The sequence below is a fragment of the Balaenoptera borealis genome (genome assembly GCF_965194805.1).
Source record: "Balaenoptera borealis genome assembly, chromosome: 4".
Taxonomy (NCBI): domain Eukaryota; kingdom Metazoa; phylum Chordata; class Mammalia; order Artiodactyla; family Balaenopteridae; genus Balaenoptera; species Balaenoptera borealis.
The window spans coordinates 107,526,925-107,547,946 of record NC_138861.1 but is presented as its reverse complement, the minus strand read 5'-3'; the positions used below and the strand labels follow the sequence as shown (position 1 = coordinate 107,547,946).

Here is a 21,022-nt window from a genome sequence, read left to right as displayed (position 1 = left end):
GAAACAAATTCTAAACGTTAAAAATTCGGGCTCCCCTAATTACTAGTTGAGTGAGTTGGGTAAGTTACTTAACCACTAAGCCTGTTTCCTCATCTTTAAATAAGGGATAATACTTGTCTCACATGGCTCTTGTGAGGATTAAAAGTAAGTAAGCATGTAGTAAGAACTCATTAAATTCCCTTTTCCTTCCTCTCCTTACCTCTCAATTAAAAACGTATTCTCTCCAATAAATCAATCTTCCCAATGCCAGTCAATAACAGTTTTTACAGGTATGCAGAGATACAGAAAATCGAGGAAAACTAAATGAATTCTTCATAAAGCTATACTCATTCCATTTTTTAAAAATAATCTATACGAATTATTCTGAGCTTATTTTCTCCCTATGGCTTTGCTCATTAAATGTCCTATCTTTATAAAATGATAAAGTAGATGTCACTTCAGGTAATATCCTTACCTGAAAAACTTGGGCACTCCATAAAGCCTCCATCACTAATTTTTTTATAGCTGGTTTACTGTAAAGTCTGGAAAGCTCTGTACTATGCACATCTTTACAACCATCACTTACCTTGTTCTCAGAGATCAGTTCAAAGAGACTGTAAGCCCACTCCTGACACTTTAATGTAGAGCTGACCAAATACCTCCCTTTGCTCCCACTATCAGGCATTTGGATTTCCATCCTAGCACAAATGTTAGACTGTAATCTCTTAAAGAATAGGAACTACATCTCGCATGGCCAATACAAGCTACTACAGGGCCAAATGACAGTAGAAACTCCATGCTCACTGGCAGAATTAATGTTGTCAAGTTTTGAGGATTAGAGGAAAAACTGAGGAATTGGAATAAACTGGAAAAAAGGATGTGATCCAATGTAAATATTGCCTAAAATCATCCTAATTTGGAAGGTCAGTGAATTAGCAGAAAGATTTCATAATAGACTGTCACCAGAAAATTTTTTCAGAAACTACTCTGGTTTTATACGAAGCAAATTAAACTAGGAATCATGATCCTGACTTGGGTTTCCATCTGGATCTATCACTAACTGCTTATGTAAACTCGGTCTAACTAATCTAGGCCTACAAATCCCCAGCTATAAAACAAATATCTCTGCCTTTGCGTACCTAAAAGGACTGCTGTCTGGATAACAACAGTGAAAAACCTTTCCATAAAATCTTTTATAAATGTAAAAGGAAACCCATGAGCAAAGTATTAAATTAGATATAATATAGCAATATTTAACATGGCCCACAACTTCAGAATAAATTATTCTAAATAAACTAGTCTAAGCACATAAATAATTGTTGTTGCTAATAAATAAATGGATGCTTCTAAAATATATTGTACTTGAAAAGTCAATATTCAAAATAAAACTGACTTCTTTATAATTACTGGGCATTCAGAGTCAACATATAGAATAGGATGAAATAACATATTTTGTATCTTTCTTCGTTTAAGCACAAAAACTAGTTCTTATTTTGTAAAGTTTTAGTATATGCTGTTTGGGCTGGATACCCTTGGTCTGTACAGGCAAAACATGGTAAAGGCAAAAGTTGAGATGCCAAATGAATAAAAACATATACTCCTGGGCTTCCCTGGTGGCGCAGTGGTTGGGAGTCTGCCTGCCAATGCAGGGGACACGGGTTCTAGCCCTGGTCTGGGAAGATCCCACATGCCGCGGAGCAACTGGGCCAGTGAGCCACAACTACTGAGCCTGCGCGTCTGGAGCCTGAGCTCCGCAACAAGAGAGGCCTCGATAGTGAGAGGCCCGTGCACCGCGATGAAGACTGGCCCCCGCTCGCCGCAACTAGAGAAAGCCCTCGCACAGAAACAAAGGCCCAACACAGCCAAAAATAAATAAATAAATAAACTTATTAACAAAAAAAATACACTCTTTTAAGACAATTTAGCCATTATCAAATACTTTTTTCCCCTTTAGCTCCCAAAGGGCATCTTAGGAGAGATTCCAATTAACTATCAGTATCAAGAAGAAATCCAGATGTATAATTCCCATGCAGTTTTTTTTTTCCCCCTAAATCACCTTGGTCTCTGATCCACAGTTCAGAAAATTGGAATTTTTAATCTTCCTGATGAATGTATACAACAATCTCATTAACTACATCTAATTAACTCAAAATTAGTGATAATTTTAACTTCTGCTATGTCAAATTGAAAATGCTTTCCTACTTATTTCAAAAGGGGACATTTAGCTACCAAAAAGAATCTTATTTGACTCAAATATTGTTTTTAAAAAGGGCACTGTATTTTCAAAATTTGTTCTAACGTTCTCAATCACCAGGTAATGACACACAACATTAGTGACTGACTTCCTCAATTTTTTAAATACGGTGGTTAGTCTAGCATGTAGCTAGATAAAGTTGTGATTCTTAACCATTTTGGGAGCGTCACAATCATTTGGAAACCTGACGAAAGCCACAAACCTCCTAGAAAAATGTACACATGCACCAAAATTTCCATAACAATTTCAGGTGGTCCTGGACTACCTCTCCCCAGTCTAGAGAGAAGACCTCAAATTCTATTACTCCTCATTAACTTTCCCTTTTTGGTTCTGAGAAAGTAAAAGAACCTCCCCATTTTTTTCTTTCCTGCAATTAAAGGATACTGTCAGAATAACTAAGTTCCAAAGCCAGAGCAGGTAAAAACACTTCAGTAAGCTAACTCAAAAATCTAGGGCTTCCCTGGTGGCACAGTGGTTAGGAATCTGCCCACCAATGTGGGGTACACAGGTTCGAGCCCTGGTCAGGGAGGATCCCACATGTCGCGGAGCAGCTGGGTCCATGCGCCACAACTACTGAGCCTGCGCTCTAGAGCCCGCGAGCCACAACTACTAAGCCCACGTGCTACAACTACTGAAGCCCGCGCGCCTAGAGCCCACGCTCCGCGACAAGAGAAGCCACCGAATGAGAAGCCCGGCCGCCGCAACAAAGAGTATCCCCCCGCTTGCGGCAACCAGAGAAAGCCCGAGCGCAGCAAAAAGACCCAATGCAGCCAAAAATAAATAAATTAAACAAATAATTTTTTTTTAAATTCCAGAGTTACACAGTTTAACTAACGGCTTACCCATTCATTATGTGTCTCCTGGATAAGTGTTCTCACCCTTGGCTGCACACTGGACTCACCTGGAGAGCTTTAAATTATACTTGATGCCTGGGTCCCAGCCTCAGAGATGCTGACTTTAATGACTTGAGCATCAGCATTTTTAACAGCTTTAGGGTGAGTCTACTGAGCAAACAAGGTTGAGAACCACTGTCCTAGACTGCCGTGGTATTTAAACCTGTATCCGAATCGGGTATTTTTAATTTTCAAAATGGAGGGAGGGAAAACATGGTTGTGGGTGCTTTTTACGTGTGGCCTGGCACTGAACACTGGGCATCCTCCAACCACCTCCCTGGGCTCTAAGAACACCTCTTTTCTCGCAACAGCGGTTCTGCTTAGTGCTATTTAATTTCTGAAAGTTCATCAAAGTTGATTTCCATGCTTAAGCAATAGGTCTTTAAATGCTTTTTGTTTGGTTCATTTCTACATGAAGCAGGATTGCCTTAAGTTCTCAGAATATCCGTATGTGGACTCTCCCCAACATAAATTTTTGACAAAAATGTGGATTCAAAAAAGCATTAGCAAGAAGCCCTGAACTTTCTCCACAAAAGTGCTTTTTCAGCTTATGCTGCACCAATTAAGAGTGCAAAAAGGTTCTCGCAGTTAAATCAACTTGTTCCGAGGCCCTTTTATTCGAGCCCACGTAAAGAATTCCAGCAGAGAATAGCTGTCTTACAACAAAATCGACATCTAGTAAATGCTCCGGACAATAAAGTTGCAAGGAAAAAGATGACCACAAAAGAAGAGTGAAGGTTCTCTGGTTCGTAATCCACGAAACCTGAGTTTTCTCCCAAATCAAACCAGAGAAAAGCTGGGGCGTAAAATGAGCAGGGAGGAGTTGGGAGAAGGTGCTCGTTGAGGCAGAAAGCGGGCCAGAGGTTCAGAAGAATGGATGGGTGTTCGTAAAGAGAATCGGGGAGGCCCAACACAGGCCGGGGGTAGGGCGGGGGGCAGTGTTGATGGGGGAGGTGGCGGACAACTGCACAAACAGCCTGCGCCAGGGGGAGAGGAAGCCACCGCAGGTGGCCGGCCCGGGGTCCCCAGAGATCGGTAGGGGCGAAGGGGCCCCTATCCCTCAGGGGGCAGGGGCGGGAGGCCCGGCGCAGCCGCGGGGAGCCCGCCCCGAGGGCGGCGGGTGGCCAGGCCCTCGGCCGGGAAGGGGCCGCGCCGCGAGCTCCGAGGGCACGTCCGAGGCCGCCAGCCGGGCGGGGCGTAGACTACCCGCGAAAGGTGCGGGTCAGCCAGCACGGGGCTGACAGCTGCGCAGGCTGCATTTCGCCCGGCGCGGCCCCCGGGGGCTGAGGGCGCCGCGCAGGCCCGGCCGCCCAGGGACCCGGCCCGCTCCTCCCCTCCGCCCGCGCCGCCCAGAGCCAGAGGCCCCGCACACCGTTACCTTGTCGCAGTAGAGCCCCACCAGCTGCTTCATTCGCCAGTGTGGGGCGGTGAAGACGTCCACTTCTTCGGGGAAGGGCGCCATCGCCACCGCCTCAGCCTCCGCCTCAGCAGGCGCGGCCACCGCCTCTCCATAGACACCCTCGCCGCGGGGCAGAGGCGGCGCGCCCCCCTGCGCATGCGCCCGCCCCGTCGGAGCGCGCGCCCGGGCTGCCTGGCCGGCCGGGACGCGGGGGCGCGCGGGTCGCCGCCATGCGGTCCCTGCGGCACCACGTGACCGGGCGCGCGGCGGAGGCTCGCGCTTTCACCTCCCCGCTCAACTCTCGTTCCTCGTCCTCCTTCTGCGCCAGAAAGAGAAACCAAGTCGTTTCCCTGTTTGTTTGTCTGTTATGTTTCGCAACAGAAAACACATGATCTGAGAAGAGGCGGGGGGTGTCGTTTTAGGGTGCTGTCAGCGCCTTTTGCGGCTATGCCCACCAGGTCTTGAGGCCGAGGCAACCGAGTACAATGGCCGCGGTCGGCCCCACCGTCCGGTCCGCCTGGGCGACTGCGCTGTGCGCGCCCCGGCCCTCCTGAGCAGCCCTTCGCCTCTCTGCCCATGCCGATGCCGGCCCGAGCGCCGACCTCCCTGCCCTTTGGTCAGAGGCCCCAGCGATTGGGGGAACCAGGACTGGGGGCTCCCAAAACTTGCGCCCCATGAGGAAAACAGGGACGTGGGACAAGACCGGACAATGGCGGCCCGTGGGCTCGGGGCGGGCTCGAAGCCTGGGTCTGGAGACTGGGCGGGGACCATGCATCTCCTCCGGGGCGGGCGAAAGGGAAGGGCCGCGTGGAATTCTGGAGACTCCAAGGAGGGAAAATGTCTCCTGGGGATCAAGGAGGTAGGAATGTACCTCAAGCACAGGGACGCCGGGTCAGGGATGTCAGAAAGGCCTTGGGTGCTGGGGAGGAGGGTAAATAATCAGAGAAAGTGCGGAAAAGACGTTCGAGACACATCCCTCCGTTTTAACCGGAGGCTCAGAGAGAAAGAAAGAGACAAACCAGGTCACTGCCAAGAAAAAGGTCAGTCTGGCTCTTCCCGACAGGTCACCTCATCCCGGCCCCAGCCCTCCAGGAGACCTAGGAAGACCCTATTACGGGCTTTGCTCATCCAGATCAACCCTGGACTGTCTGGCTGGAGGATTAATAGACACAGAGAAATGGGAGAAAACAGGGAAGGCTGAGAACACGGGAAGGGTTATGTTATTTGCTTAATGACAATAAACTCCAGGAGAGCAAGAACCGGATGTTCTGTTCACCCCTTGTATCTGTATTATCTATCACAGTTCCATGACAATATAAGGGCTTGATAAATATTCAATAAATGATGGAGTAGAAGGTTCTAAGAAAGAACTTTGGAGATGAATTGGAGATGAAGTTGGATTCCTCGTTTGCCATATACTACACGTATGACCTTGAGCAAGCTACCGTGACTTCTGTGTGCCTGTTTCCTCGTATATAAAATGGGGTTAATACAGCCATGAACTCAGTGCTTGTACCCGCCTCAAATTCAAATGTTGAAACCCTACCCCTCATGTGGTGTTATTAGGAGGTGGGCCTTTGGAAGATAATAGGATTAGATGACGTCATGAAGGTAAAACCCTAATAATGAGTCCCCTAGAGAGCTTGCTTCCCTTCTCTGCTCTTCCCCATGTGAAAACAAAGGGAGAAATCAGCAGTCTGGCCCTCACCATGCTGACACCCTGATCTTGGACTTCCAACCTCTAGGACCGGGACGAACAAATTTCAGCTGTTTATAAGCCACCCAATCTATGGTATTTTTTTATAACAGTCTGAGCTAAGACAAATACCTACCTCATAGAATTGTTATGAGAATTAAGAGAGTTCATACATTTGAATTATTTATAATAGTACCTAGCACATAGTAAGTACTGGCTGTAAGCTATCATTATTAAATAAAACAAATCTGTGAGGTAGTACTACAGGAAACTAAGTATTAAAGGCATTCTGGTAATTACCTAGCATCCCACAAATTAGCGAGTAATCCGGACATATAAATCTAGGTCCAGTAACACCGTCCCAGGCACCCTGTTAGTTGTGTGGGATACAGAGATGACGGTTTATACACAGTCTGTCCTAGAAACAGGAATAACACCCAAGTAATAGAATATAGATAAGGTCCTTGATATCGCTCTCATTTTCTCCCATCCTATCCCCTTCTCCTTTCTTTTAAAACTCTACTCTTTCACTATGGCTTTGCCTCTATATTTTTTAATACCCCCCAGAAGACATTTTCTTATCTTCCGTCTGTTTCTTTACTTCATTCTGATCTGTCACTCTAGCTGTCTTGGAATGTAGACCCAGACCTCAGTTCAACCAGTTATATAGAGCAATGAGCTCCATGAGAATATGCACATAGTTTTATCCTCAGCACTTAGAACAATGCCTATCTTACATACACTTAGTACTCAATAGTTGCTGAATAAAGAAAGAAGGAATGAGGGAAGTTCATGGCATTCTGTAATTTCCTCATTTTAACTAGCTTTTAATACACCATGTTTTATTTCCCAATACCTGTTTGTGTCTGTTGTTCACCAGTGTACCCCTAGAACCAGGCACATTAAATATGTGTTTAAAAACAAAAAAGTCCATCCACCCACAGTTTCACTGTAACCTAGAATTTGAAGCTGTGTAGTTAGCTAAACTACAGCCACGTTGGACTGGCCATTTCAGGGAATTTAAGATGACAAAATGAAAGAAATAAAGTAATATAAAAAAATAAGTCCTGTGGGTCATTCTTCCCTTCAGAAGAAGTTATTAACATTTGCTCCATATGCTGAGTAAGATAATAATTAATCACCTGATATATCCAGAATAAATGATTGATTTACATTAAACTTTAGCCCCAAAAAGAAGACATTGATCCCTGTAGTATCGTTTTTATAGGTTCTTAGAACTACATCAGATCAGGAACTGTTATTAAGGCTAAGGTTGTCGGTTTAATCACGCCTTTATGATTTCTTCTGGTAAATGAAAGCGAAGGAATTCTAATAGACCATCTAGCTGTGGGTAACAAGGAGACTAGATAAGGCATATGAACAGAGCAGTGAAAATCCAAAGTGTATAGTGCCTGGTGGATTGGTAATTCGTTCTTTCCTTCTCTCATTCTCTCTGAAAACAGCGTGCTACAGGGGAAGAAAATGCCAAATCATTCCCTGGTGACCTGAATGTATGATGACATGAGGCCTCTTCACTGGTATTTTCCAACCCTGGTTTTGAGGGCCCTGGAGAGGGTTACTGGTCAGGGAAAGTCAGTTCTAAGGCATTTATATTTAACTCCATTTAGCTGAGTATGTGACACAGCACTTTTCCCTGCAGCGGGTTACTTGTGAAAGCAAGCAATGAAAAGCTGTTGCTATCCCCAACAGCTGGAATCCCAGTCCTAACTCAGTACCAGAGCTGATGCTTACTGTCAGTCAAAATAGCCAATCAACAATTGCTGCAGCACGCTAGGTTGATTTAGTTGTAAAGCTCTTAGCAGGGATGATGGCATTATTAAAAGAAAAGATAGCCACTGAGTTGGAATGTGAGGCCAGATGCTATGGTTTGTTTTGGTTTTTTGGGTTTTTTTTTTTTCATTTTCCTTTCAGATACTTTATATGCACATGGACCTCAGAAAATGAAATATACATAAGCCTGCATTTTGCCCCAAACTCTTACTTTCTTTAAACTTAAATAGTGAATGCTATTTCCCCATTGGTTTTCACTATATACAGATGAGTGCCTGTGTGTATTCATTTGCTGGGGCTGTCATAACAAAATATCACAGACTTAAACAACAGAACTTTCTCTTCTTGCAGTTCTGGAAGTCCAACACTGAGGTGTCAGCAGGTTTGATTTCTTCCAAGTCCTCTCTCCTTGGCTTGCAAATGGTCACCTTCTCACAGTGTCCTCACATGGCCTTTGCTCTGTGCTTGTGTATGTCTGGTGTCTATGTCCTAATCTCCTTCTCAAATAAGGACACCAGGAAGATTGCATTAGGGCCCACCCTAACCACTTCATTTTAACTTAATCACATCTTTAAAGGCCCTATCTCCAAATACAGTCACGTTCTGTCATACTGAGGATTAGGGCTTCAACATATGAATTTGGGAGGAACACAATTCAGCCCATAACACTATGGAAAGAAAAGCTTGTCACAAAAGATATAATAAAATCTTTTGCACAATGACAAAAATAATTGGAAACAACTAGCTGTCTATCAACTGGATATTAGATAAATTAATTATAGTACATTCATTCAATGAACAAATAGGCATCTGTTAAAACGTATAAGGTAGATCTATGTTTGCTGATATGGAATGAAACCAAGATGTTCTAAGTTAAGAAGAAAAACAATGTAGAGAACACTTTGTTAAATATGTTCTCTTCTGTGTTTAAAAAAAAAAAGTATAGTATGTGTTTCTAGAATAAGACAGCAGAAATTTGTGAGCAGGGCTTCTAGGATGGGAAACAGTTAAATGCCTTTTAAATACGTACCCTTTGATACAGTTTTAATATTTTACTGTGTTCACCTATTGTTCTTACAGTTATAAAAATTTGTTAATAATAATGCATTTTAAAAGACTTTTAAATCTTTAAAAATACTAAAATGTTCGATTATATATAATCATTAGCAACCGGGCTAATTGCAGGTAGAGCCATTTTATGTTTATCCCAAAATTGTATCTAATCTGCTCTGCCTCTGGTTACTCTGCTTATGACGCCCTTGGGTCCGCATCAATTTTCCTGGTAGGACTGGAAGCATCTTTGAGGGTAGGGATAGTGTTTTTAATGATCTTGGGGAAACAGGTATGATACAAGGTTAACTGAAAAAAGCAGAATCAAAATTGCACATAATCCATAACAAGCTTACAAAAATGCATTAAAAGGATGGCATAAATGACACAAAGCCTTAATGTCTCCTCTGATTGACAAAAGTTATAGATGAGTCCCTCCCTCCCTTATATTTTTCTATTCTTTCCAATGTTTTAAATGAGCATGTTTACTTTTAATGTCAGAATACAGAAATGAATATAATACAAACAACCTTATGGCAACTGTATTTTATAAATGCATTTGAAAGGGGATAAAAGGAAATATATCAAAATGTTGCCACTGGCTGTCTTTTGGTGGTGGGACTGTGGCTGATTTGGGGGAGAGGGGAGCTACTTTTTTCTCAAAATTTTAACAAAACTTTTTTCCAAATTTTGTATTTGAAAAACAAAATTAAGATTTTTTTAAAGATTTCAGTTTAATTAATATCAATCACCATTAGATCCATCATTTCAGAGCTATATCCAGTCTCTCGGAAGCCCCGGCCTACTGCACAGACATATAGAGTCCTGGGATGCTTCCTGTACCTGTGCCTGGAGACTTGCGCCTTCATCTCCTGCCACGCAGTCCCTTCCTTCTGACATGGGCCTTTCCCAGCTTGTCAGTAGGAAGCCATTCCAGTGAGTTCTAGCTGACTTCTCTTCTTTAGACCACCAAGCCCCTGTTGCACTTCCTATAGGACATACACACAGGACCGTCTTCACTTTGGCTAGGCCGCCCTAGCTGCCAGATCTTTTTAAAGTCCACATAGTTGCTAGAAAGTTGGGGTGGGGGGGATCTACCACATTGGGCATTTTTCTGTTCCGTGGCCCTCTGTGCTCACAGTGAGTCTGTGTCCATTCCCAGAACTTTAAGTTTGCATTTTTGGAGCACGTTCTTGACTAAAAGAATAAGGCATCAGGGACTTCCCTGGTGGTCCAGTGGTAAAGAATCCGCTTTACAATGCAGAGGACGCGGGCTCGATCCCTGGTCAGGGAACTAAGATCCCACATGCCACGGGGCAACTGGGCCCGCGCGCCACAACTAGAGAAGAGAAAACCCGCACTCCACAACTAGAGAGAAGCCCGCACACCGCAATAAAGAGCCTGCGTGCCACAACAAAAGATCCTGCATGCCTCAACGAAGATCCTGCATGCCACAACTGAGACCCAACACAGCCAAAAATAAATTAAATAATAAGAATAAGTCATCAGATTGGAATACGGGTGCTACTTACTGTGCCCTTTTTTTCAAGGTGTGGAGCTCTCTCCCCTAGAGGTGATTCACTGATGCCTCATACATGAAAAAAAGAAATGCTTGGACATACACAAAGGCATAGGATAACAGAAGAGCTGAGAAGAGGAAGAAGCATAAAAGAAAAAGGGACAGATAGGACAGAAATTAAAAGATGAGGAAAAGCAGAGTGGGGGAAGGATTAAAGGAAAGAGAAAAGGTACAGGTGGAGGTAAACAGAAGAAAACAATAATTAAGATGTACTGAGGTCTTAACATGTATTATAAGTGCTTTACATGAATTGTCATGTGTAATCCTCACAACTACCATATGTGGAAGGTTCTACTGTTTTTCCCACTTGACGGGAAAAGGAAAATAATGTTTAGAGTTATTGACTTATCCAAGGTCATAGAGCTAGTGAGTGGAAAATCAGGGATATAAATCTCTGTCTTCCTCATCCTACAACCTGTACTTGACCTTACACTGAAAGACAGCTCTCTGTCATCAGTTTATGTCAACAAACTAAATGCCTAATATGTGCTATTGACCTCTGAACAGGAGAGAAAGGTGACAAAGAAGAATGTAGGCCACTCCACAAACTATACGTGTCCAAATATAGAGTACTTCAGTTCCTTAGATTATCTTTGGAAAAGAAACAGTTTAGGTAATGCGAAGATCATAGTTTACTCCAGTAGAAATGTGGAGATAAGATGTACACAGTGGTCCATAATGGTTCTTTGCAAAAGTTCCAGACAGGTAAGAGCCTTCCATTTCCTAGACATACCTGTGTATCGCTTACCTGTTCTTAATAAATATTGCCAAGTCAACACCAACTCCAATCAAAGGCTCTATTATGAGCTAACTTGCTGAATGGTGCAGTGAATAAGGCCCAAGGGAAAGGTGTCGACTACTATCACAGACAACTTGACTTAGCTGTTTGCAACATGTAGTGAGGGAAAGTATCACAAGTTTCTGGAATGGAAAGGAACAATAAGTTTCCTGTAAATTGTCAGGCTTACATTCATTGTACTGATGAAATCAGGCCGGTGATTGCTTAATCTCTGCCTACAGAGAAGGGAAAAAAGTATTTAGGGAAGTATCAGTTCTGTTTCCTTCCTTCCTCATAAACCCAGAACACGGTACAAAAAATTTCCCCAGGTACATAAGGCAACTCCCAGGAATTTTTAAAATGCTAAGAGTTATGTAGGCAGAAAGAAACAAGAGTGTCATATATAGCTCTGATTTCCATTAATTGACTAATAGCTGGGTTTGGGGGGAACAACTTGTTTAATACATAAAACATTGGCCTGAGTTCTAATTCCATCTCTGCCACTAACTACCTTTCCATGGGACCTTAGGCAAATCAGTAGCCCACTCTGGGGCTTCAGTTTTCTCATCTGTACAGACACTTTTGAGAGTGATAAGGGGTGATAAATAATTAATACATATTGATTAATCTATGACACATGTAAAAAGGACTCTGCCAGGCAAGTGCTTCTCTATTATGGGAAATCAGTCACCAACAACCCAGATCAAGAGTTAATTGACCTTTAACCAATCATTATTTTCTTTATAACTGGTTTGTGATTCGTTCCAGTCACTTTTCCTAAAATGTCTCTACCAGGATGATTCTTTGGATGACTACAGATTTTTTCCCTTATGTGCAAGATTGTAATAAAACATTGGCATATGCTTGTGATAGAACTGTTTGAAAAGTATTCTTTAACAATAGAGAGACAGTAAGGCAAAGTGGGTAGGAGTGCGGACCCAGTTTCCTCACCTGAAAAATAGGACAGTGAGTCTCTACCTCACAGGATATCCTGAGAATTACATGTTATATAGAACTTAGCAAAGAGCCTGGCACAGGAAACACTAAATATTAGCTGTTACTTTCACCTATAAAATGAAGAGATTGGACAAGATGCTTTCTTTGGTCTCCTCCAGTTCTGTCTCTGGGACTCCAGAAATAGCACCTTGAAAGACTTTTTTTTTAGGTTAATTCTACAAATTAATTTAACTGGAGAAAGGAGGGACTCGGATTTGGCTGTTAAGTGACAATATACAAAATGACAGTGGCTGAAACAAGATAGAGGTTTTTCTCTTTGTCTCATGGTATTAGTTATCTATTGCTGTATAACAGAGTACCCCAAAACTTAGTGGCTTAAAACATTTGTTTCACAGTTTCTGAGGATCAAGCATCCCAGAGTGGCTTAGCAGGTCATTCTAGCTCAGGTTCTTTCATGAGGATACAGTGAAGCTGACAGTCTAGCCACATAAAATAAAATAGTAAGTCATATTGACCAAGTCTGCAGGGAAATAATAAGTAAGAGATGGTTGTGAAATACTTACCAAATGTAAATGTCCAATTTGAGTCAGCTTTAGGATGGGTCGAAATAAAAGGAATGCTATTATTCATGAAGAGTCACAGACTTACACATGTTTAATCTTGCCTGTCTCTAACTGAACATTCCTGAAAAATGATATCCCTTTTTTTTTTTACACACAACTTAATACTTCTATGATCTTCCTCTCCAAACGTAGGGGTAAATTACGCATTGATGATAGCCATCAGTCATTGAAAGACTAACTGTATACCAGGCACCACATCATCTGACAACATTGTGAATAAGGTTCTGCCAACCCAGTTTTACTGACGAGGGGATCAAAGCTCAGAGGTACAAGCTGAATTTGAAGCCAGATCTCTCATTTTCACTGTACTGCGATGCTCTTTCCCTCTTGTACAGCATCACACTTCACTTTCTGTTAAGCACAAGTCCTACCATATGGCCTGCCTAGAGCTTCATCAGTGAAAAGGGGTGCAGACAGTGGGAAATAATATGTGGCAGAACAGGAGACAGAATACGTACTGCTTCAAGGTTCTTAGCTAAGTGCTTGCTCTCAGCTAAATTAATGAGAGAAGCTCTGAAATAATTATTAAGAGTTAATAAACTGTATGGTGCTGACAATGCAAGTACAATAAGACTTCAACCAGAGAGCTCAGATGCCAAGGGTATGTGAACTAGCCCCATCCCTTACAGTGTTCTTCAGAATATAGCCCTCTGGGAACCTGATTAAGAACACATCCCATCCTTTTAAAGATATGATTTCTGAGACTCACCCTTGGAAATTTGATTCAATACATGTGAGGCAAGGTCTCAGACCTGATACATGATTCCTATGTAACTAAAGTTTGAAAAATACTATCCCAGTTTTTAACTACACATCCATAATTAAAACTGATTCTCAAACTTCATAAGGTGGTTGTAGAATTCATGGAACTCATGGTATCATTTGGAAAACACAATGACATGATACACTAAATGTAATATAGCTAAATTTGCATGATAGATTACTACATGAATGATACAGAAATGAAACAGACTTCAGGAATAAACAGAGCAAAGCTCAAATCTCTCCATAATTATGCAACTATGGGCAAGTTCCTGAACATTTCTGAGCCTTAGTCTCCACTGCAGTAAAATATTGATTATAATACCCTGAGAAGTTATTGTGGAGATTGAAGATTATACATATAATGCTTGGCATATAGTAGCCATTCACTTAATGACAGGTATTTTTATTATTAAACATTTAACACTACATAAAATAGGATATTAATAGACTCTAGTGTTAAGAGATATTAGAAGCCAGAGGTTCAAAATGGTTTGAGCCATTATAGTGGTTCAGCATACCAGCATGGGAATCAGATTGTCTGGGTCCAATCCCAGCTGATCTACTTTCTCACTTACTACCAGCAGAGTAAATCAGAACTTCCTTTGCCTTCTGGGAATGAGGTGTGTTTTTTTTAAAGTAAATTTATTTATTTATTTATTTATTTATTTATTTATTTATTTATTTTTGGCTGTGTTGGGTCTTTGTTGCTGCTCGTGGGCTTTCTCTAGTTGCAGCGAGCGGGGGCTACTCTTTGTTGCAGTGCGCGGGCTTCTCATTGCGGTGGCTTCTCTTGTTGCAGAGCACGGGCTCTCGGCGCACGGGCTTCAGTAGTTGTGGCACGTGGGCTCAGTAATTGTGGCTCGCAGGCTCTAGAGCGCAGGCTCAGTAGTTGTGGCGCACAGGCTTAGTTGCTCCACGGCATGTGGGATCTTCCCGGACCAGGACTTGAACCCATGTCCCCTGCACTGGCAGGGGGATTCTTAACCGCTGCGCCACCAGGGAAGCCCCGAGGTTTTTGTTAATATTGTTAAGCCACAAGCCTGTTTATTCTTTTGCTAAATAAACTGTAAAATGGAAATAATACAAATTATCTGACAGCATTGTGTGAGAATTAAATGGGATTATACAGATAAAGAGTTTATAACAGTGCCTGGCACATAACCAAAGTTCTTTAAAAAACAAAAACCCACTCATTTCTATTGTTATTCAACAAACACTGTGTGTCAGAAATTCCAGACTCAGTATATCCAAAAGTGAACTCACCATTTTCTCTGTCCTCTGAGCCTGCCAAGTCTTTGTATTCTCATCACCCTGACTTTTATCACTGTTCATCTAGTCACCCCAGCTAAAATAACAATAGCAAACAAACTTGAGTACAAGGCCCTGTGCTAAGGACTTACGGTATTAAATTATATCTTTTCACAGAACGACTGTATGGAGTGTAGGTACTATTATCATCCCTACTTTACAGATGAATAGACTGAGATGGAAGGGATACATAATTTGCCCAAGGCTATCCCGTTAATGGCAGAGCCAAGATTCTGATGTAGGTAGTCTAGCACCAGAATCTGTATCTTTTAATGTATGATACAGCCTCTAGAGATTTTAGAGTTATTTTAAAAGCTCTCACTCTCTATCACTTGAGTATCTAATAAAATACACAGTCCTCTTAAAGATCTCTAATCCAACCCCTTCTCTACTCACACTGATATGGACCTAGTTTAGGCCCTACTTATTTTGCTTGAACTACCAGTCTCCCTGATTGTAGCTTCTTCTCATTCAATCCTTCTGCCAAACCAGCTAGTCAGAAACGTTTCTAACTTAGATCTGATAACTCTCCCTTAATTAAAAACATTTAATGGTGCCCCAATTTCTACAGAATAGGATGCAAATACTCACATGTGTCATTCAATAAGGTACCTGGTGTAGTACATCACTTACAATATTGAATATATTGCATTTTACTTTTATCCATATGACCATGTCTTTTTCCCCACTAAAGTGAGCCCTTTTTGAAGGTAGGGACACTGTTTTATTCATCTTTATATAACCCATATTTCCCCAGGCCCCAGCAGCCCACAGATACAGATGAGGTCACAATACCATTAATATGTGAATCTAAATGATTCATTGCCCCACCAGCAAGTGCAGAATTTGCAGCTTCAGGAGAACCTCCCCATCATTACTAAGAAGTGCTCTGAATCCCCAGGGATGTTTCTCACAGGCTCAGTAAAAAAGTCACTCCCTTTATAGCGATATGGCTACCCCAGGTGACAAGTGAATCACTGTGTCTCTTCCTTTCTTCCCCTGAGCCCTCTATTCTCATATCATCATGAGCTTAGGTGCCAAGGTAGTAAAGAATGGCTTTCTTCTTTGTGACATACTGTTAAAGAGGTCCCAAAGGAAGGTTACTTGAGCATCACGTATTTAGTGAAGTAGCTTTCAACTATATTCACTTAGAGCCCCCTAGCTCCCTGGGCATCAGATATGCTCTTGGGAGTCTGAACGAGGGCAAATTTGAGGTACAGCCATACCATCACGTTCAAAATCCCTCCTTCACTCCAACAATGGTTTTAGTATTGGTCCAGCTCGTTTCTCTTTCCCTTAAGATGATCTGCCTTGCATAAGTTACCTCAGTAAATTTCGTAAAACTTTTCTGGGGCCACCGTACCAGTATGCCAGATGTACCAAAAGTTATCTGAATCCCAGAGGGCCCACAGGGAATGCCCAAAGTATGCACTCCAAGCTACATTTGTCTCACCCCTTCCCATGCCCCTCACCAACTCCATTGCCTAGAATGGAGCTTTGTGCATACCAGAGCCTCAATCAGTGTATTAAAACATGTAATAACAATTGAAATTTTATACCACTTGAGCAGAGCTAAAATTTATCTCAGGAAAGGAACACAAACTTAGAATGAGACTACCTGATCTTCAGTCAAAACTACACAGAAATCCTGACATTAAGGAAAAACCCAAAACTAAACAAAAAAATGAAAACAAAAACCATGGGCTCTCAGCTGAGATGGATTTAGCTGCTGCTAAGACTCTGATGATTACAGTATAGGACTACAGTATACATGCACTTATGTCCTCTAGAGGAGTCCTTCAAAGAAATCTGGGTCACAAGTTAGTTGTTCAAGACCACATGCCACACCCTTGGGCTGAAGCAAGAGGAAGTTGATTCACTTTCCTTGTGGCCGATTGCAAACAGAATTGCATCAAGTTCCTATTGACACACTCTTTTAAAAAGACCATTTAGTTATCTTGTTCCTGTAATGCAAATCCTTTAGGCTGATTTAACTTTTCAGATTTTAGATATATGAGATTTGTTGTTGTTGTTGCTCTGATGACGATGCAGCCTGTTAAGGCCACGTGGTATTAATGGAGAAAATTCACCCAATTGCTACCTAGATGAGGGTTTTAAACACTGGTAGTGTTTTCAGCTTATTAAATAAGCTTCATTTTAAAAGAAATTACTAGATGTTGAATACTTTCTGGTTTAATGTGAAAATTTAAACCATGATAGTACTGTTACAAATTGCAACTATTAATTGTGAAAATCTCATTCCACTCTTAATGATTAGAATCATGGTATAGTGCAAAGGGCCCTTGAATGCATGTCATAGTACTTTGGTTCTACCCTTTGGCTCTTTCACTAAACCACCACATGATCATGGGCAAGCTCCATAACCTTTACGGCAATCTATGAGAAAGCAAATGTAAAAGCTACTAGCATCACACTTGGCATATTGTATAGGCGTTCAGTATTTGTGAAAGTGAAAGTTTCAACGCATATTAAACAACTTATACTACTCATGAATTACATACTAAGTATGTATTTGACCCTCCTATTTGACATGTAGATATGGAAAGACTCAGCATAACATTCAAATGAGACTAAGCAAAGTCTCATATTGCCTCTAAATGCAAATCAAATGGCGTAATATAGTGCTTTGAAAAACAACAGGTCACAAGCTAATTGTGGACTGAAATCAGCAAATCTTTTTCATAGAAAATGCCAGAGCAATTTACTCAAAGTGTGAGCAAGGACTGTACCTACTGCCACAAATACCATGCTCAGCAGTGGCAACTGTTACAAGGAACAATTAATGGAGAGAATGTGATAAATAAAACATGAATTGGGGCTTCCCTGGTGGCGCAGTGGTTGAGAGTCTGCCTGCCAATGCAGGGGACACGGGTTCAAGCCCTGGTCTGGGAAGATCCCACATGCCGCGGAGCAACTGGGCCCGTGAGCCACAATTACTGAGCCTGCGCGTCTGGAGCTTGTGCTCCACAACAAGAGAGGCCGCGATAGTGAGAGGCCCGCGCACCGCGATGAAGAGTGGCCCCCACTTGCCACAACTAGAGAAAGCCCTCGCACAGAAACGAAGACCCAACACAGCCATAAATAAAAATAAATTAAAAAAAATAAAATAAAATAAAAAAAAAACATGAATTGGTTGCTGTCTTCTCATTTGATTTGAAAGATGGTCAGGAAACATCTAGTGTGATATTTTTGAACTTGTGAATTGTAACATTTTAATAAAACTAATACAAACTGCACTTAAACCATATTTTTTAAGCAAAAAGAATAAAGAATGATGAAAACTGTTCAACTGCTGGATCTGGGATGTAAAATAGTGGCAATAAGGAGAAAAATATTTATTTTAAACAGTAAATTTTGATTTCATGCAAGCCCCATTCTAAAGCGAAAAAAAAGAAAGTACATGAGATTATAATGAAGATAATTTAATATGTGGGTTTATTAAACTGCCAATGGTATTTTTATTTTAATTTTTAAAATTTTAATTATTTATTTATTTATTTTTGTCTGTGTTGGGTCTTCGTTTCTGTGCGAGGGCTTTCTCTAGTTGCAGCAAGTGGGGGGGCCACTCTTCATCGCGGTGCGCGGGCCTCTCACTATCGTGGCCTCTCTTGCTACGGAGCACAGGCTCCAGACGCGCAGGCTCAGTAGTTGTGGCTCACGGGCCCAGCTGCTCCGCGGCATGTGGGATCTTCCCAGACCAGGGCTCGAACCCGTGTCCCCTGCATTAGCAGGCAGATTCTCAACCACTGCGCCACCAGGGAAGCCCCCCAATGGTATTTTTTAAATAAAAGCTTAAAATCTTCAAAATTAAATCTCCTTGGAAACAACCTGCTGAATTTATTGATAAAGAAAGGGGAAAAATACATTCAAGTTTCCAGTCTAATTTCTTAGTCTTTCCACCATTGTTAGTGATAAAATCTTACTATCATCATTAAAGCATATTGAGAGACAGAAAATGCTTCACGTATTTTCTTACAGCATGTTTGGATATGGTATGTATAACTTTATATCTAACTAATAAAAAAAATATGCAGAGTGCCAGCACAGTAGCTCATTTATGTTTTACTACTGCAGAACATTTAGAAGCAATACTCATCACAAGTCTATAAAGATTTCAAAATCCAATTTGATGATAATAAGCTGCATAGCTTTTAGTTTCTTGGATATATGTAGCAAGATCAGTTCGCACAGGATATGTTATGTTGTTTATATATAACTTCACACAAAACTGAATTAGATATATTTAGAGTAGACAATATATTGCTGGGTAATATATGTTTTAAAATGTCTTATGATGGAAAATTTCAAACTAAAATAAGAATAGAGACAACGGTATAATGAACATCACCATGCACCCAATACCAGCTTCAGTAATTATCACCTAACGTACAATATAACAAAATTCTGTTATCCAAAGACGTTCTGGTGATTTCACTGAGATATTGAAACACACAGTGAAAGTTTACTTTTATTAAATATTTAGTACTACTTGGTCAACTATTTTTTTTCCTAGTTGAAAAGCAACTGCTATTTGTCAAATAGTTCCAAAGACAATATCTAAGTAATAACATGACATACTTAACTGATATTTTCAGCATTCTCGATGAACTATCTTAACAACTACAGGGATTTATTTCAACATTCAAACACATCTGAAAGTTCCAAAAGGCATTGCTGTCATGGCAGTAATCACCCTAGCTATTACATGCTCCCCAAGTTTTCACAACATATGGAAAACATTAAGATATTCTGAAAGAAATAAAGATATTGTACATTTAACTTTTCTGGCACAAATTTTTGTAAAAGCTTTATGGAGGTATAACTGACATACAATGAACCACACATATTTAAAATGTACAATTTGATCTTTTATAAACACAAGAAGCTTTCACCTGAATCAGGATAATGAATATCCCCACCATCCCCAAGTTTCAATGGTATCCTGGGTAAGCCCTCCTTCCTGCTCCCCCCCACCCCTGCCTTTCTGTGGCAATTACTGATCTTCTGTCTCCATATAGTTAGTTTGCATTTTCTAGAATTTCATATAAATGGAATCATTTGTCTGACTTCTTTCACTCAGCATAATTATTTTTTAAACTCATCAATGTTCTGGTATATATCAATAGTTCATTCCTTTTTTATTGCTGTATAGTATTCCATTGTATGTTTTCTATCGTATACCACTTTATTCACTTGTTGATGGACACTTTGGTTATTTCTAATTTTGGTTATTACAAAATGATAGAGCTACTATGAACATTTATGTAAAAGTCTTTGCATGGACAAATATTTCCTTTTCTCTTGGGTAAATATCTAAGAGTAGAATGGCTAGATCATATGGATGCATGTTTAACTTTACAAGAAACTGACAAAGTATTTTCCAAAGTGGTTGTATCATTTTACATTCTTTACACCTGGCAGTATTCTTTGTTCTGAAATCTACTTTGTCTAATAACAATAGTCACTCTAGCTTTCTTTTGATTGGTGTTACCATCACATTTCTTTTTGCATTTTTTTGTTTTTAACGTATTTGTGTCTTATACGCAGCATACAATTGGGTCTTGCTCTTTTATCCAGTCCAACAATCTCTGCATTTTAACTGGGGTATATAAAGCCACTAGTTCTCAACTGGAGGAGGTTTTGCACCCCAAGAAGCATCTGACAAACTCTGGAGATATTTTTAAATGACATTTTAAAAATGTAAACACTGGGCTTCCCTGGTGGCGCAGTGGTTGAGAATCTGCCTGCCAATGCAGGGGACACGGGTTCGAGCCCTGGTCTGGGACGATCCCACATGCCGCGGAGCAACTAGGCCCGTGAGCCACAGCTACTGAGCCTGCGCGTCTGGAGCCTGTGCTCTGCAACGGGAGAGGCCGCGATAGTGAGAGGTCCGCGCACCGCGATGAAGAGTGGCTCCCGCTTGTCGCAG

General features: G+C 41.3%; 2 protein-coding genes across 3 annotated transcripts in view; one reads left to right on the top strand and one right to left on the bottom strand.

The window, feature by feature from the left end:
* FBXL5 (F-box and leucine rich repeat protein 5) overlaps positions 1 to 4,696 on the bottom strand; it is a 48,782-nt gene extending 44,086 nt beyond the window's left edge. The window contains exon 1 of one of the 2 annotated variants that reach the window (XM_082389496.1): positions 4,505 to 4,696. In XM_082389496.1, coding sequence (XP_082245622.1) covers positions 4,505 to 4,588 — 84 coding nt within the window. In that variant the 5' untranslated portion in view covers positions 4,589 to 4,696. The remainder of the gene's footprint in view (positions 1 to 4,504) is intronic. The other variant, XM_082389495.1, reaches the window with a different exon arrangement.
* Positions 1 to 21,022, top strand: part of BST1 (bone marrow stromal cell antigen 1) — a 249,487-nt gene that overhangs the window by 159,445 nt on the left and 69,020 nt on the right.